This window comes from Mandrillus leucophaeus, unplaced genomic scaffold, assembly GCF_000951045.1.
Source record: "Mandrillus leucophaeus isolate KB7577 unplaced genomic scaffold, Mleu.le_1.0 Scaffold463, whole genome shotgun sequence".
In the NCBI taxonomy this organism is placed as follows: Eukaryota; Metazoa; Chordata; class Mammalia; order Primates; family Cercopithecidae; genus Mandrillus; species Mandrillus leucophaeus.
This window is the reverse complement of record NW_012104954.1, coordinates 79,550-98,201: the sequence shown is the minus strand read 5'-3', so window position 1 is coordinate 98,201 and position 18,652 is coordinate 79,550. Positions and strand designations below refer to the sequence as shown.

Genomic DNA, 18,652 nt, shown 5'->3' with positions numbered 1-18,652 from the left:
TTTTTTTTTTTTTTTGATGGAATTTCACTCTTGTTGCCCAGGCTGGAGGGCAATGGCATGATCTCAGCTCACTGCAGGCTCCGCCTCCCAGTTTCAAGCGATTCTCATGCCTCAGCCTCGCAAGTAGCTGGGACTACAGGCGCACGCCACCACACCCACTTAATTTTTGAATTTTTAGTACAGACAGGGTTTCACCATGTTGGCCAGGCTGGTCTCCTACTCCTGACCTTAAGCAGTCCGCCTGCTCGGCCTCCCAAAGTGCTGGGATTACAGGCGTGAGCCACCATGCCTGGCCAACAAAGCAGATTTTTAAGAATTAATGTTACTGATTTTTTTTTAGAGATAGGTCCTCACTCTGTTGCCCAGGCTGCAGTGAAGTGGCACAATCATAGCTCACTGCAACCTTGAATTCCTGGGTTCAAGAAATCCTCCTGCCTCAGCTTCCCAGGAGGTGGGACTACAGGCGTGTGCCATAATGCCTGGCTAAGTTTTTAAACATTTTGTTTTTCAGAGATGGAGTCTTGTTATGTTGCCCAGGCTGGTCTTGAACTCCTGGCCTCAAGAGATCCTTCTGCACTGGCCTCCCAAAGCAGTGGGATTATAGGCGTGAGCCACTGTGCCCGGCCATAAAACAGATTTTAAAACAATGGAAGTAACTTAACACGTGAGACAGACATAATTGATCAAATACACAAGGCACCGACTGAGCGCTCCAATTCTTGACATTTGCTTACAGGAGATTAAACAGATGCACACACAATTGGAAGTAGAACGAGTTCTCCATTACAAGAAAAAGCGTGTTTTGGCTGGAAATTAAAAATGCAAATGAAAACAAGCTTCAAGGTTTCATTACAAACCCACTTAACTGGGAGAGGAAATTAAATTGGTAATATTCGATGGCCTGGGTGGGGAATCCACGAACATATGCATACTTGGCAGGGTTTATAAATGGGCTCCATGTTTTTGAAACTCAGAATGGCTCTTTGAATAATGAGTTGAAAAGCTGTTAATATCTTTGATCCTATAATTATCTCCAAGGAAATACGCCCAAAGGGTGGGGGGGAAGTCATTGTACGTAAATGTGCACAGCAGTGCTCTTCGTAAGAGAAATGACTGGAAACAACTCAAACACCCTATAAAGGAACTATGGCTAAACAAACCATAGTGTATCCAAGTGTATCCACCCTACGAGATATGTGATCGCAATGGAAATTATGCCTAAACTCAGCAATAAGGTTATAAACTAGCGGTGAGTGAAAAAAGGGAATATGAAATACACCAGAAACTATGGATCAGAAAAACATGGATGTGCTAACTTCTCTCCTTCCTCCACTTCTCTCCCTCCCTCTCTTCCTCCCTTCCTCTTTCTCTTGCCATCCTTTCTTCCTCTAAATTGCGGCCACACAGTTTTCTAAGCAGCCTAAATTCCTTATCTCCTCAATCTTATTCCAGTCTTATTTCCTCTGCCTGGATGCTTTTCCTTCCATTAAAAACAAAGATCCATTAAAGAACAACAACAATACATTCTCACTTTAGAAGGTCACGATCAACATAGTCCCAGTCAATGAATCAACAGGACAGAGGAGTGAGAAGGGAAAGAATAAATGTTCCCTCTTTCCTCAAACTCTGGCTCTTGTGGTGGCAAAGGTCTGAGCCCTGCCTCTCACACTGTTCGTTCTGCTATTACCATCACTGTGGTGATCTCCTACCCATCCTTCAGTTTCCAGCTTAAACATCACTTCCTCCGGGAAGCCTTCCCTGACTGCTCCCCATCCTTCCAGAGCAAACTAAGCCCAGAGCCTCTCCCTGATGTGCCATTACCATTACAGGTTTATTTGTGTAATTCTCTGTTTAATTTCTATTTCCTGCACTGGACTGCGAGCTCCATGTAGGTAGGGATTTGGTTTGTGTCTTTTTTTTTTTTTTTTGAGACAGGATCTTGCTCTGTTGCCCAGGCTGGAGGGCAGTGATGAGATCTCAGCTCACTGCAACCACTGCTTCCTAGGTTCAAGTGATGCTCCCGCCTCAGCCTCCCGAGTGGCTGGGACTACAGGCTAAGTTTTTGTATTTTTAGTAGAGCCAGGGTTTCACCATGTTGGCCAGGCTGGTCTCGAACTCCCAACATTAGGTGATCCGCTCATCTCAGCTTCCCAAAGTGTTGGGATTATAGGCGTGAGCCACTGGCCCATTTGTGTCTTTTTTTTTCTGTGCCCAGGCTGGAGTGCAGTAACACAATAATGGCTCATTGCAGCCTCCACTTCCCAGGCTCAAGTGATCCTCCCAGCTCAGCCTCCCAAATGCCTGTGTCTTATTTGCAATCAGGCACCTAATATAAGCAGGTCCCCCATGAATACTTCCCGAGTGAGTCACAAACATTCACCAACATGACTGGGAGCTTGGTCCCTCCCAGGTGCCGGTTCGCCATGCTTTATGGGGATCATTTAGTAGAATTCCCACCGAACAGTGAGAAGCTGGGCACAGATGTTATTCCCATAATGATGTAATCTGCCCCAGGACACACGCACAGGCGGGAAGGGGTGGAGCTGAGACCCAAATCCAGGCAGCACAGTTTGCAAGCCCTCTGCCCCCACCCCACTCCATCTCTTGGACGATAGGTGATGAACAACTGATAGGTGGCAGAGGAAGGGACTCACCCACAGAGGCTATATCAGCCAGCTGATCCTCAGCCTCTTCGGGGTTGAGCAAATCTGTCTTGCTTTTCTTTATGGTGGTTCTCCGCAGAGCTCCAACAATGGAAACATGGCAAGAGAAAAAGACGTTACCCTTTTTGCAACACAGACCATACGGACACAGTGTGTCCTTGGATTTAACTCTCACGGCAACTGTTCTCACAGGAACTAATAGTATACCCATTTTTCAGATGTGTAAACTGAGGTTCAAGGTGGCACTATCACTTTGCTTAAAGGGGTAAAGACAAGAATCTAGTCGGGTTCAGTCTGACTCCAGGTTTGGGCCCTCGGCCACTATTTTCCCTCTGGTTTATTTATTTATTTATTTATTTACTTATTTTTGAGACAGAATCTCGCTCTGTCACCCAGGCTGGAGTGCAGTGATGTGATCTTGGCTCACTGCAACCTCCGCGTCCCGAGTCCAAGCGATTCTCCTGCCTCGGCCTCCTGAGTAGCTGAGACTACAGGCGTGCACCACCATGCCCGGCTAATTTTTGTATTATTAGTAGAGATGGGATTTTGCCATGTTGGCCAGGGCTGGTCAAACTCTTGACCTCAAGTGATTTGCCTGCCTTGGCCTCCGAAAGTGCTAGGATTACAGGCGTGAGCTGCCACACTCAGCCTCTATTTTTAAATTCTAAGAAACCTAACTTTCTTATGAAAACAGTCCACCCCTTGACCAGTAGCATACTTGCTAGGCAGGCTGCAATTTTGGGATTCTACCCTAGTATTCAAGCTATATACCCCTAGGGGCTCCATAGCAGACAGTAAGTTCAGGTGTAGACTTCCAATAACAAGATTTAGGCAACCCATGGGTAATCTCCCCTCCCCAGCTAAAACAGTAAAATTCATTTTATAACCTTCTGGGACAGAGTGCCAGTTCTTTTATTTCCCTCAAATCCCTGGGATTTTAAATCAAAAGTCATCGCCCTGTCTAGCCAGTTTTCTTTCTTTTTTTTTTGAGACAGAGTCTCGCTCTGTCGCCCAGGCTGGAGTGCAGTGGTGTGATCTCGGCTCACTGCAACTTCCGTCTCCCAGGTTCAAGCAATTCTCATGGCTTAGCCTCCCGAGTAGCTGGGATTATAGGCGTGTGCCACGACACCTAGCTAATTTTTGTATTTTTAGTAGAGATGGGTTTCACCATGATGGCCAGGCTGGTCTTGAACTCCTGGCCTCAAGTGATCCACCCGTCTTGGCCTCCCAAAGTGCTGAGATTACAGGCGTGAGCCACCACACCCAGCCCCTGTCTAACCAGCTTTCTAAAGTGTGAGAAGATAAATCTCGAGCAACAAATTGCGTGTTTCACGGAGTACTATTATTTTTCTCATTGCTCTTATTATTATATTGCAGGCATATCCTTCTGGCCTATCTCTAAATTCTTTTTTTTCCTTTTGAAACAGGGTCTCACTCTGTCACCCAGGCTGGAGTGGAGTGATGCCCGCTGCAACCTTGACCTTTTAGGGTCAAGTGATCCTCTTGCCTCAGCCTCCCGAGTAGCTGGGACCCTAGGTGCGTGCGTCACCACATCCGGCTACATTTTTATTTTTTGTAGAGACGGAACCTCACTGTGTTGCTCAGGCTGGTCTTGAACTCCCAGGTTCAAGTGTTCCTCCTGTCTCGGCCTCCCAAAGTGTTGGGATTACAGGTGTGAGCCACGGACAGACCACATCCAGCCCTATCTCTAAACTCTAGGAAGCTTTACTTTCATGAAGCCCCAGGTTGGATACACAGTGACTCTTACAGTCTGTCCCCTGACTCCCAGCTATGCTAGGCAGGTTGGGTTTTTGGACCCGTTTTTAATGGTCCCTCCTTTCATATTCAGGTTTCCAGGGGACCATGAATTGACATCTATACTCCCAGCACTCTGGGAGGCCGAGGTGGGCAGATCACTTGAGGCAAGGAGTTCAAGACCAGCCTGGCCAACATGGCGAAACCCCATCTCTACCAACAATATAAAAATTAGCCACGCATGGTGGCACATGCCTGTAATCTCAGCCACTCATGAGGCTGAGGCAGGAGAATTGCTTGAACCTGAGAGGCAGAGGTTGCAGTGAGGTGAGATCATGCCACTGCACTCCAGCCTGGGTGACAGAGCGAGACTCTGTCTCAATTTAAGAAAAAAGAAAAAAGAAAAAAAAAAGAAAGTCAGTCATGGTTCTGTCTGGTTAAGTTTCTGACATGGGAGACAGCAGCCCTTCACAGTAAACTGGATTTTTGGTGGGATTATTATTTATTTAGCAAGCAGAAACGTTCTGACCCTATCCTAGGTGTTATTTTGCCATAATGAATATCATTCTGAGAAACAATCTCACGATCTAGGGTATTGTTTATATCATACCCATTTTGCAGGTGAGAAAAACCAAGGCACAAAGCAGAAAAAACCAGGTCCATGGTTAAAACAAAAAAGTGGAGGCCAGAATAGAGAAACTCCGCATGGAAGTCCTAAAATCCCTCCAGGAGGAACGTCCACCCGCTGGAGGATCCTTAGAACCAGTCACCTGCTCTCCCCCGACCCCCCACCACAGCTTCTCCCTTCTCCCCTGGGACCCACCCCCGAGGTGGGTTCAGAGCGGTTACCATCAAAGGGATGCCTCTGCTCCCCGTCAGTTTCATCCTCGGCGAGGATCACCTCTTCTGAAGAGGAAGAGCACAGAGTTAAGCTCCCGCATTTGGAGGATGAGTTCTCTCTTGGACCGGGAAGGAGAAAGGTCAGCCCGGCCACCCCCATTCTCCCCTGGCTGATGATGACAGCTCAACCAGCCAAAAAACATGCTGCTGGGTGCTTTCTCACCTCAAGTCCCACCTCCGCCACAGTGGCAAAAGCCAACATTCTCCCCCCACCTCGCACAAAATAAAAACCAATATCCACACCACAGCTTATAAGCCCCTGCTTGATCTGATCTCCATCACCTTCCTGTCTTCCTCTCCTCCGACTCTTCCCACCTCTCACTCCGTTTCACCTGCACTGGCTTCCTTGCTGTGTCTCAAATACGCTCTGAGCTCACGGCCTTTGTACTTGTTGCCTCTGCCTGGAATGCCCCTTCCCTTGACGTCCCCACAGCTTCCTTCTTCACGTCCTTCAGGTCTCTCTACTCAGAGGTACTTTCTTAGAGAAGCCTTCCCTGACCACCTTGCCTCCAACTTCCTACTCTTTTTTATTCTCTGACACGGAGTCTTGCTCTGTCGCCCAGGCTGGAGTGCAGTGGTGTGATCTCGGCTCACTGTAACCTCTGCCTCCTGGGTTCAAGTAATTCTCCTGCCTCAGCCTCCCGAGTAGCTGGGATTACAGGCATGCGCCACCATGGCTGGCTAATTTTTAAATTTTTAGCAGAGACTGGGTTTCACCATGTTGGCCAGACTCGTCTCGAATGCCTGACCTCAGGAAATCTCCCCGCCTTAGCCTCCCAAAGTGCTGGGATTACAGGCGTGAGCCACTGCGCCCGCCAACTTCCTACTCTGTTTTATCTTCCTAGTCTTTTATCTTCCTTCTCTGAATTTGGGAGTTCCCAATATGACATGTATTTGTTTGTTTTATCTCTCTCACTAGAATATCTGAGCTCTGAGGGCAGGGATTTGGTGTGTATTACTTACTCCCATATCCTCAGTGCTTAGATCAGTGCCTGGCACACAGCAGGTACTCCCTAAATGTTTATTAAATTGCTGAACAAATAAATATGTGTCTACCGTGTATCAGGCACTGCTCTCCCCAAGTGACTTAGCTGAGATTATTTTACTAAATACTCCAATAGTACTATGGCGTAGGCACTATCATCGCCTCCATGTAACAGCTGAGGAAACGGAGGTACAGGGATGTGTAGCACACGGGTAAAAAGTGGCAGGGCCGGGATGTAAACCAACGTCTGATTTCAGAATTCAAGTAATGTGATGTCAGATCCTGGCTTCATCCTAGACTTTTTCATATCAGACCCCGGATTCTTGTTGATAAAATTTGGGACTACCAATTCAGGTTCTCTTTCTCCTCCCGTCACGACCCTCCCAGCTTAGCCTTCTCCAAACTGCATGACTCTCTTTGTGCTCCGTGGCCTGGGATCTCCATCCCTGGGCCCCAGGATGAAAGGGCCTCACCTGCTTTTGAGATCCACTCCATGTACCCATTGAGCTCACGTTCAATCTGTTGTTGTCGCCTCAGCTTCAGAAAAGCCCGCCGGTTCTCCACCCGTTCCCTTTCTTTGGCAAACTCCCTGCAGAAGCATAGAAAAGCCAGAGTATGGCTGTTTTGAAAATGTTAGGAAAGGTGTGTGTGTGTGTGTGTGTGAGTGTTTGGGGATTCAGAAGTCTCTGGAGGTTAGGAGTTTTCAACAGGAGGAGTCAGGTCTTCTGGGAAAAGACTGGGATATTATAGCGATGGGTGCTTCTGCCAGCTTCACACATTTCCCAACAACTGAGCCTAGGTAAAGAAAAAGGCCAGGCACAGTGGCTCATGTCTGTAATCCCAGCCCTTTGTGAGGCCGAGATGGGAGTATCATTTAAGGCCAGGAATTTGAGACCAGCCTGGACAACATAGTGGGCCCCATCTCTATGAAAAATAAAAAATTTAGCTGGGCATGGTGCATACACCTGTTGCCCTAGCTACTCAGGAGGCTGAGGCAGGAGGATTGCTTGTGCCTAGGAGTTCTAGGTTACAGTGAGCTATGATTGCCCCACTATACTCCAGTCTGGGTAATAAAGCTAGACACTGTCTCTAAAAAAAATAAAAAATAAAAAAGAAAAAAAAAATGAAAGGATAAAACCATGCCATGCCAACCACCACTGGCTGCATACCTCATTCTCATTCTCTTCATACTCTTGGCTAATAATTATTTCAGCCCTCTTTTAAGTTAGACCAATAAGCCCTACAGCAGGTTGGCTTCTCTGCCATAGGTCCCACCTCTTCCTGTTTTCCTTCTTCCTTTTCCTGTTTGGAACATGAAGTGGCCATCTTGAGGGCATGCAGCAGCCATCTTAGGACCATGAGGTATCCATGAGATTGGAAGCCTCTGGTAAAGATGTCAGAATGGAAAGCTGGAAGAATCTGGGGTTGCTGATGGTGCTATGGAACCACCATACAAGTGCCCAGACTTCTTATGGTAAGAAAAATGAAGCCCATTTATGATTAAGCCAAAAAACTCTTGGGGATAGAGGATAATATGGGTCAGGAAAATACACTGTTAGAGCATATGCTATGATTTTATATTTGGAAAATGGGGGAGAAGTAAACCCAAACTACTGGTTTTTTAAAAAAAATGTAAAGAAAGTAAAGCCCATATGAACTCCCTTACTGGGCACCCCTAGCAGTACACAACCTCTGCACCTGTACATGGCTTGCTAATAACAGTCTGGTAACCCAAACAAGGGGAGAAGCCTTTTCTCTGTCTAGTGAATGAAAACAAAGCTTCAATGGCCTGTCCTTGGGAAGAAGTTGGCAAAGAGGAGTGAGTGGGATGGGGTGGGAAGTAGCAGAGACTTACCCTGACAGCACACCCAGCACAAGGTTCAGCATAAAAAAGGAGCCGATGATGATGAGGGGGATGAAGTACAACCAGTTCCAAGTGTTCCCTGAGGCATCGTTGCTCTGTAGGGTGTGAGGAGGGAAAGCAGGTGAGAGTTGACTGGGACTCAGATAGAACCTGACAGGTGAGGGATGGGGAAGCTCTTGTTCTCTTGTGGCTCTGTCTTAAATGTTCTTGGCTCATGGAGTTCTGGGGCTGTGGCATCCCAGAGGGTGAAATGGAGAAACATTTTCTGGAGAAAACATCCAAAGGGAAAAGCTCTCTCTTAATTATGTTGTCCTCACATAACATAATTGACCTAGGAATGAGTAAGAAACACAAGAGGACTTCCCAGACCAGAGTCCAGGAGGAGAAGGAAAAAGAAAACAAAACAAAACACAAAACCTACTGAAATGGATTAATTAATCCCTGGTTCCTTCCCTTCTTCCAACACAGTCACAGACTCCCCTTAGAGGAGATGCATGACCACAGGGTCTGATGACCTGGTGAAATCACCAAGCCAGACAGATGGCCCATGAGCCTTTTCCTTAAGTATCTCCCTGCTGCATTCCTTGCAGCCTTAATGTCAATCACAAAAAATTCTCAGAAGTTTCAGTTCAATTTTCAAGGGGAAAAAAGTCCACAAATAGAATACTGTCTGAAACAGAAAACAGAACGCTATAGCAAGAAGGAAGTAATATGAGGGGAAGAAAATCAAGGAGAGGTGTGTGTGTGTGTGTGTGTGTGTGACACAGAGAGAGAGAAGGAGAGAGAGAATGATAAAAACCAGCACTGAGAGAGAGAGAGAGAGAGAGAGAGAGACAGAGAGAGACAGAGAGAGAGAAAAGAATGATAAAACCCAGCACTTACAGAGTATTTATGGTGTGCTGGCACCCTCCTAAGCACATTATGTATGTTAGCGCACTTCGTCATTTAATCCTCATGATGCCTCTATGTTATAATGTCCATGTTACCATTGAGGAAACTGAGGCTCAGAAAGACAAAATCATCAGCCCAAGGTCACAGAGCTATTCAGTAATAGACATGCGATTTGAACTAGCCAGCTGGGCCCCAGAGTCCATGGGCTTAACCTCTGTGCTGGGAAGCCTTGCCTCCAGCTGTCAGGGCAGGGGCAGCCGTTCAATGGTTGATCACCCTGTGACACCTGCAGAATGCAGGCTCTCAAGAGTGGCTTTAAAAGCCCACCTTTAAAAGCATATATGACACTGCTGCTGCCTAGGAGAAAGGCTAAAATGAGAAAGAAGTTAAGATGACGTCATTACTACTAGGTGTCTGTGAGACTGTAGGGCAACTGGAACCCTCATAACCTGCCAATCGGAGGGTACCATGCTGTATTCATCTCCTGTGGCTGCTGTAACAAGGAACCACAACCTAGGTGGCTTGAACAACAAAGATTTATTGTCTTACAGTTATAGAGGCCAGAGATCCAAGATCAAGGTGTCAGAAGGGCTGGTTCCTTCTGAGGGCTGTGAGAGAGAATCTGTTTTATCCCTCTCTCCTAGCTTCTGGCGATTTGCTGGCAATCTTTGCTGATTCTTGGCTTGTAGAGGCATCATCCTGATCTCTGCCTTTGTTTAAGCATGGCATTCTTCCTCTGTGTGTGCCTGTCTCTGTGCCAAAATCTCCCCTTTTTATATGGACACCATCATATTGGATTGTGGCCCACCCTAATGATCTCATTTTGGCTACTATGCAGTTTTAAAACTGCAATTACTTTTGCACCAACCTAACAATTACATGTGCAATGAATCCATTTCCAGATAAGGTCACATTCTGAGGTGCTGCGGGTTAGGACTTCAACATATGAATTTTGGGGTGAGACAATAAAACCCACAACACATGGTACAACTACTTGAAAAATTGGTGTTGAGAGTTTCTATACTAAGAGTGATTAGGTCATGCTTAACAATGGGCATATGTTCTGAGAAATGTGTCATTAGGTCTTTTTGTTGTGCAAACATCATGGAGTGTACTTACACAAGCCTAGATGTTATAGCCTACTACACACCTAGGCTGCATGGTCTAGCCTATTGATCCTAGGCTATAAACCTGTACAGCATGTTATTCTATGGAATACTGTAGGCAACTGTAACTCAATGGTGTATCTAAAAATATCTAAAAACAGAAAAGCTATAGTAAAAATACTGTGTGATAATCACTGTTATATATTCGGTCCATTATGGGACCACTGTTATATATTTGATCTGTTGTTCACCAAAATGCCATTATGCAGTGTATGACCATATGTACCTTTGCCAAGACCCAGTAATTCTTGGATGGTTACCTATCCAAGATCATTACAATTAGATAGTAATTCTGAATAGTTACCCAACAGAAAGCACACACAAGGACATTCATAGCAGTGGTATTCATCATAGCCCCAAACTGCAAACAATCCACATTGTTATCAACAGGAGACAGAGGATACATGCAATGAACAATGTCACAGGTCACATGAGATCTTAAAAAGTTAATGCCAAGCAAAAGAAGCCAGACAGAAAACAGCATACATGTAAGATTTCACTTACGCAAAATACAAAAACAGGCTAAACTAGTGAATGATGCTCAAAGTCCTGGTAGGGGTACCCTTGCGGGGAGGTAGTGACTAGGAACTGGATATGATGGGAGGCTTCTGGGGCCGAGAAGGTTCGTTTCCTCATTTGTGGGCTGGTTACATGGGTGTGTTTAGTTTGTGACAATTAATCAAACTCTTCACTTATAATCTGTGGATTTTTCTGTATGTTTATTCTACTTCAATTTTTAAAACTTTTTTTTTTGTTTTTTTTGAGATGGAGTCTCGCTCTGTCACCCAAGCTGGAGTGCAGTGGCGTGATCTCAGATCCCTGCAACCTCTGCCTCCTGAGTTCAAGCAATTTTCCTGCCTCAGCATCCTGAGTAGTTGGGATTACAGGTGACCGCCACCACACCTGGCTAATTTTTGTATTTTTAGTAGCGATAGGGTTTCACCATGTTGGTCAGGCTGGTCTTGAACTCCTGACCTCCTGAGCCGCCTGCTCTAGCCTCCCAAAGTGCTGGGATTACAAGCGTGAGCCACTGAGCTCGGCAAAATTTTTTTTTTTTTAATAGTCAACTTTACCTTAAAAAGAAAGAAAATACTGATACGTGCTGCAACATGGGTGAACCTTGAGGGCATTATGCTGTGTGAAATAAACCAGTCATAAAAGGGAAAATCCTGTATGATTCCATTTATAGGAGGTCCCTAGAGTCGTCAGAATCATAAAAACAGAAAGTAGCATGGTGGGTGCCAAGGGCTGGGGGAGGGGGAACAGGAAGTTGGCGTTTAGCGGGGACAGAGTTACATTTGGAAGATGGAAACGTTTGGGAGATGGATGGTGGTGATAGTTGCACAGCAATGTGAATGTATTATACTTAATGTCACAGAACTGTATCCTTAACAATGGTTAGGATGGCAACAGTATATTAATGGTTTCGAATAGCTAGAAGGAGGAGCTTGAATGTTCCTAACAGAAAGAAACAATAAAGGTCTGAGAAGATGAATATGCTAATTACCCCAATCTGAGCACTATGCATTATATGTATTGAAACATCACTATGTACCCCATGAATAAGTACAATTATGACTTGTCAATTAAAAAATATTAAAAAGTTAAAAAAATAATTAGGATGGTAAATTTTATGTCATGTGGGTTTGCCACAGATCCTCAAAAAAAAAAAAAAAAAAAAAGCCCTGAAAATAAAACTAACCAAGCCAACTTTAATCATGGACACAGACAGGTTCCGGGGACAATGAACGTGCCAGCCACCAGCCCACATCTTTGTTTTAACAGGCCCAGAAATGCCAATGCTTCGCTTCTGGAAGGTTCTGGGAGAAAGAACCGAGTCAGCAGAACCATGGCTGGACAGAAGGCAGCACTGGCTTTGTGCTTCTCTCTCTGTCACTGTGGCGGCTGAGGGCTTCTCGTTCCCATTTCTCAGGGCTAAATATAGCCCAGGGAATGAAACTCTGCACTGGCCACCAGTAGGGAGACTGTGAGCCGTCACGAGGAGCAGGCTCAGATGACAGGGACAGGGTGGAGGATGGGGGAGAGGGACAGGACTGAACAGGGAAAAGCAGCCAAGGCCCTTCCATGCCAAGGCAGCCCGTCCATCTCAGATGCTGCCAACAAGACCCGAATCTGCCCTTGTCCGGGTCCCCGACAGGCTTGGGGACCTCTGGGCACAGGACACGCTACCCAGCACCACAACAGACACACATGGAGGTTTGGACTCTTTGAGCTCATTTAATCCTCTCATGAACCCCAGGAGTGGGTACATACTCATCCCCACCCTGCCGGGTGAGAAAACTGAGGCATAGAGAGATCTTTTTTTTTTTTTTTGAGATGGAGTCTCACTCTGTCACCTAGGCTGAAATGCAATGGTGCTATCTTGGCTCACTGCAACCTGGACATTCTGGGTTCAAGCAGTTCTCCTGCCTCACCCTCCCAAGTAGCTGGGATTATAGGTGCTTGCCACCATGCCCAGCTAATTTTTCTATTTTTAGTAGAGGCAGGGTTGCACCATGTTGACCAGGCTGGTCTCGAACTCCTCACCTCAGGCGATCCACCCACTTCGGCCTCCCAAAGTGCTGGGATTACAGGTGTGAGCCACCGCGCCTGGCCGAGAGGTCAAATTACATGCCCACAGTTCTGTTGTGGGTTGCAGTTGGTCCCCGCAGAAAGATGCATTGAAGAAGTCCCAACCCCTGGTACCTACGAATTGGAAATAGGGTCTTTGCAGATGGAATCAAGTTAAAATCAGGTCATTAGGGTGGACCCTTATCCTACCTGACGGGTTTCTTTATAGGGGACATCTGGGCAGAGCGCAGTGGCTCACATCTGCAGTCCCAGCTACTCAGGAGTCTGAGGTAGGAGGATTGCTTGAGGTCAGGAGTTTGAGGCTGCGGTGAGCTATGATTGCGCCACTGCACTCCAGCCTGGGAGACAGAGCAAGACCCTGTCTCTAAAATAAATAAATAAACAAACAAATAAATAATAATAAAAGGAGAAACCTGGGCACAGAGATAGCCTTGCACAGAGGGAGAAGGTCATGTGAAATGGAGATGAAGGCGGAATTAGGGCGATGTGTCTACAAGACAAGGAACACCAAGGATTGTTGGCAAACCACCAGAAGCTACGAGAGAGGCAAGAAGGGACTTGAGACCAGGTCTCAGAGGCACCATGGCCCATCTGACCTTGATGGTCTGTGGACTCCTGGCCTCCTGAACTGCGAGAGAATAAATAAATTTCTGTTGTTTTCAGCTACTGTATTTGTGGTTCTTTGTTATGCAAGCTACGGGAAATAAATGAAGTCACTCAGCTACTAAATGGCAGAGGGGGCCTCCAACCCTCCCACCTCTCTGCTTTTATCTCCTCCCCTTTTCCCTTGCTCACTCCGTTCCAGCCACCTGGCTTCCTTGCAGTTCCTCAACCATGCCAAGCACAGTCCTACCTCAGGGCCCTTGCACAGGCTGTTCCCCCTGCCTGGAATGCTCTTCCCTGAGACTGCTACATGGTTCCCCCTCACCTCCTTCAGGTTTTTTACTCAAATGCCACCTTCTGAGGGAGGCCTCCCCTGATGGCCCTTTACAATTGCATCCCTCATTTCTGGTCCCCACTTCCTGTTTCTTTTTTCCCTTTTGCATTTCACCACTTATACACTTTACTTATTTCTCTTGTTCTCTCGTCTTCCTGGCTGGAATGTCCATTCAACAAGGGGGAGGGGCTTTGTCCTTTTTGTTCCCTGCTGTATTCCTGTATTCCCAGCCCCCTAGGACAACATCTGGCACACAGTTGGTGCTCAATAAGTGGTGTCTGTTGAATGATTGAGAGTTGGGTCCAAGTTCCCTGCATAGCTCAGATCGTCAACCCCAAGCCAAATTCCCTCCTGAATTCTCATCTGCACCATCCTCTCTGGGGAGTGGGCTTCTGCTGCCTGATTTTAGAGACACTTTTTCTCTTCCAGACTCATTCAATTATTCAATTCCATACTCTGGATTCAACAATTCACAGGGAAGAAACTGGTGGAAAGCTGGGTGCAGTTTTGGATTAGGAGATGGCTTTCCCTGGTTCGGGGGTGGGGGTGGGTGGATTTTGCTCAGGAGCAAAATGAAAAGTACATTTTGCAAGCACAAAGACTGGAGATGCCATGGCTGTTCTACGATAATTCATCAGCAAAGATGGGGTCACAGATCTCCTCTCCTGGTTCTCATCTCTTCTTTGGCAGTTCAAGTAAAGGGAGGGATATGCACAAGTCTGGATTCAGGGAGGAGAGTGGGGGAGGATGGCTTGCTCATTTGTTAAATTCATTAATAATACTGGGAAGGATGTGCTCGAGAGATCACCTTGTCTTTCTTCCAAGGGCGCAAAGAGTTCCGCTGCCTGGAACACTGTTCCCCATTAATGCTGCCATCAAATATTTCCAGCAATATGGCGGGATGGTCCTTCCTGGTCCCTTTGGGGTTGGCTGAGGACATGCTAAGCACTGGTCAATGAGGAGTGAGTGGAAATAGCTATCATTTTGGAGCCAGAGCAGTGAATTTTTAGTGTAGGACCTTCTGGCATTCCTTTTTCCCTTCTGGAAGAGCAAATGGCAATGTTCTAGGTGATTAACTAGGTCCCAAGTGACTACACTGAACAGAGCCCCCCTTCTTCCCCACTGCCAACCTGCACTGGACATGTAGCATGAGCAGGAAATACATCTGTTGTTAAAAGTCATGGAGGCTTTGGGGATGTTTGTTACTGCAGCATAACTTGGCTGCCCTGACCAATACATCTTTCTAATTAATTTTTTATATTTTGTAGAGAGGGGGTCTCTATGTTGCCCAGGCTGATCTCGAACTTCTGGAGTCAAGTGATCCTCCTGCCTCAGCCTCCCAAAGTGCTGGGATTACAGGCATGAACCACCACACCCAGCCAGATTGATACAGTTTGATATCTCCATAGTTTGCTCCTTCACCTCCTTTTTTTTTTTTCAGATGGAGTCTTGCTCTGTTGCCCAGCCTGGAGTGCAATGGTGTGATCTCAGCACACTGCAGCCTCTACCTCCTGGGTCCAAGCGATTCTCTGCCTCAGCCTCCTGAGTAGCTAGGATTACAGGCACCCACCACCATGCCCAGCTAATTTTTGTATTTTTTAAAATAGAGACGAGATTTCACCATGTTGATCAGGCTGGTCTCGAACTCCTGACCTCAAGTGATCCACCTGCTTTGGCCTCCCAAAGTGCTGGGATTACAGGCATGAGCCACCCCACCCAGCCTCCTTCTGGTCTTTCTTAAATGCCAACTTCTGATTGACTCTTTTATGGATCCCATGAGGCAGGTGAGAAAGTGTCTGTCTCCTGTATGTCTGATGGAGAACATACATTCTTCTCATCAGCACCTGGACATTTTCCAAGACAGACCGCATGTTAGGCCACAAAACAAGTCTCAACAAATTCTAAAATACTGGAATTCTGTCAAGTATCTTCTCGGACTACCCTGGGGTAAAACTAGAAATCAATACCAAGAAAAATTCAGAAACGATGCAAATATATGGCTATTAAACAACATGCTCCTGAATGACCATTGGGTCAGTGAAGAAATTAAGATGGAAATTTAAAAACTTTTTGAAATGAATGAAAACAGAGACACAACACACCAACACTTGTGAGATGCAGCAGAAGCAGTGCTGAGGGAAGTTTACACTTGACCTTAGCTAAAGGGCCAAGAAGCAATTAAGAGGGAAGTTTATAGTATCAGATATCTACATCACAAAAAATAGAGGCCAGATGTGGTGGCTCACGCCTGTCATCCCAGCACTTTAGGGGGCTGAGGCAGGAGGATCTCTTGAGCTAGCGGTTTGAGATCAGCCTGGGCAACACAGTGAGACCCCGTCTCTAAAAAATAAAAATAAAAAAAAATTAGCTGGGTGTGGTGCTGTGCACCAGTCGTCCCAGCTACTGGGGATGCTGAAGTGAGAGGTTCGCTTGAGCCCAGGAGGCAGAGGTTGCAGTGAACCAAGATCACGCCACTGCACTCCAACCTGGGCACCACAGTGAGACTCTGTCTCAAAAAAGTAAAAAAACAAAACAAACAAACAAACAAAACTACAAAGTAAGAACCCAACACGTACCTCAAGGAGCCAGAAAAGCAAGAACAAACCAAACCCAAAGTTAGCAGAAGAAAGGTCAAGTTCAAGATCACAATCAGTCAATTATTTCTGTCCTCTGAGCCTCTGCCTGGAGCAACTCTGCCTTTAGGTCTTTGCTTGGCCAATTTCTTCTTATCACTCAACCCTTAGATCCACTGTGCCCCCGTCAGAGAAGCCTTCTTGGACCTCTCAATCAAAAGGACTTGCCCCTTCCTGCAGCTCAGCCAGACATCTCATTCTCTACCCAGCACGTTCCACTGTCTGAATCATCTTGTCAACTTACGCACTTCAAGATTGTCATCTTGAACATCAGCTCCTCGACGGTAGAAATTTTCCTGTCTTAATCCCAGTGTCCAGATCAGCACCAGGAACATAGTAGGTGCTTGCTAAGCATTAGTTGCATAGTCAATACAAATGTTCCTGGGGTTCCTGTTGGTGGATCATTTTATTTATTTATTCATTTTTTTGAGACACAGTCTCACTCTGTCACCCAGGCTGCAGTGTGGTGGCACGATCTAGGCTCACTGCAACCTGTGCCTCCTGGGTTCAAGTGATTCTTGTACTTCGGCCTCCCAAGTAGCTGGGATTACAGGCACGCACCACCATGCCCAGCTAATTGTTCCGTATTTTTTTTTTTTATAGTAAATACGGGGTTTCTCCATGTTGGCCAGGCTGGTCTCGAACTCCTGGGCTCAAGCGATCTGCCCTCCTCAGCCTCCCAAAGTGTTGGGATTACAGGGGTGAGCCACCACGCCCAGTTTGGTGAATCATTTAAATAATAAACACAGACAGGAAGTGTGTTTATCCCAAATCCAAATGATTAAGCTATTTTTCTGGGAAAGGAGAGGCAGAAGGTAGAATTATGGTCACATCAGCTAAGTCTTTTCGGCTGATGAAATACTCCCCATATCTGCCTCGATTCCTACCACTTCCGTGCCTTGGTGGATGGAGAAACTGAGGCTGAGAGAGGCAATGTGATGTGCCTGGATCACACAGGGTGCAGATGGCATGGGTGGGATTAGACCCGTCATTCTGGCTTACAACTGACTGATTTTTTCCCACTTCACCCCTTCTCTGTACTTGCATAGTATTTTAAGTGTATATGGGCCCAAGAGAGCTCCAAGGGTAAGGGCTGTTACTGATTCATCCCAGTATTGCTGGTGGCGCCTGGTGCTTAGAAAGCGCTCCATAAATACTCATCAAACAAATGAATGGCTGAGTCCCAGCAAAATCCTTAAGTGCCTTCTGTTTTATGGTTTATTTTCCTCTAATTTTTTTGAGCACGGTTCATGCAGAAAAAGTATACAGGATGTTGAAACAAACAAACAAACAAAAAAACACAAAAAACTCAGCTCAGGAGAACACCCAATTCTCCAGTATATGGGATAAACATGGGGGTGGATTTGACCGTGAAAAGGCGGAAGTCTGACGGTGACCATGAGGGAGGCTGTGTGTCCCACTTTACACCCGTTTTAGATCATGCCAGGCCTGTTAATTATTTTTTCAGTCCTCTTTTTCCCCTTTCACTCTCAAAACTGCCCTGGTTTGGATCATACATTATATAGGCTGTCTGTTCATGAAGTCTTTTTTTTTTTTTTTGGGACAGAGTCTCACTCTGTCACCCAGGTTGGAGTGCAGTGGGGTGATCTCAGCTCACTGCAACCTCCACCTCCTGGGTTCAAGCGATTCTCGAGTCTCAGTGTCCCAAGTAGCTGGGATTACAGGTGTGCACGACCACACCTGGCTAACTTTTTTGTATTTTTTAGTAGAGACGGGGTTTCGCCATGTTGGCCAGGCTGGTCTGGAACTCCTGACCTCGTGATCCACCCGCCTTGGTCTCCCAAAGTGCTGGGATTACAGGTGGGAGCCACGATGCCTGGCCGATCCATGAAGTATTTTATCACCTTCCTTCATCAGCTCCTTCCTTCATCCTCACTCACTCCCCTCTGGACACCTGGGCAGCCACGTATCCTCACAAATGCCAGGAACAGCCTGCCTGAGGGCTCTTCCATCTACCTGGGCTCCTCTTCCCTGAGATACCTTCATGGCTCCCCTCATCTCTTCATGTCTTTTTAAAAAACCTCAAGCAACTGCTGGCCTCAAACTATGGTCTCCTGCCTCAGCCTCCCAAAGTGCTGGGATTACAAGTGTGAGCCACCACACCCAGCCAGGGACATGCATTTATGATCACTAACTAAACATAGTTTTGCTGCTTCATTATTTGACATTCACCAAAGGAGAAAAGGAGAGAAATGTTTATTAAGGAAAACTTTAAGTTGATTATATATATATATACACACACACA

At 46.3% G+C, this 18,652-nt stretch overlaps 1 protein-coding gene across 1 annotated transcript in view; it reads right to left on the bottom strand.

Moving 5' to 3' along the window:
- CACNA1A (calcium channel, voltage-dependent, P/Q type, alpha 1A subunit) overlaps nucleotides 1-18,652 on the bottom strand; it is a 196,294-nt gene that overhangs the window by 151,256 nt on the left and 26,386 nt on the right. Inside the window, 4 exon segments of the mRNA XM_011994944.1 lie at nucleotides 2,655-2,744; nucleotides 5,268-5,324; nucleotides 6,777-6,892; nucleotides 8,159-8,262. Coding sequence (XP_011850334.1) covers nucleotides 2,655-2,744; nucleotides 5,268-5,324; nucleotides 6,777-6,892; nucleotides 8,159-8,262 — 367 coding nt within the window.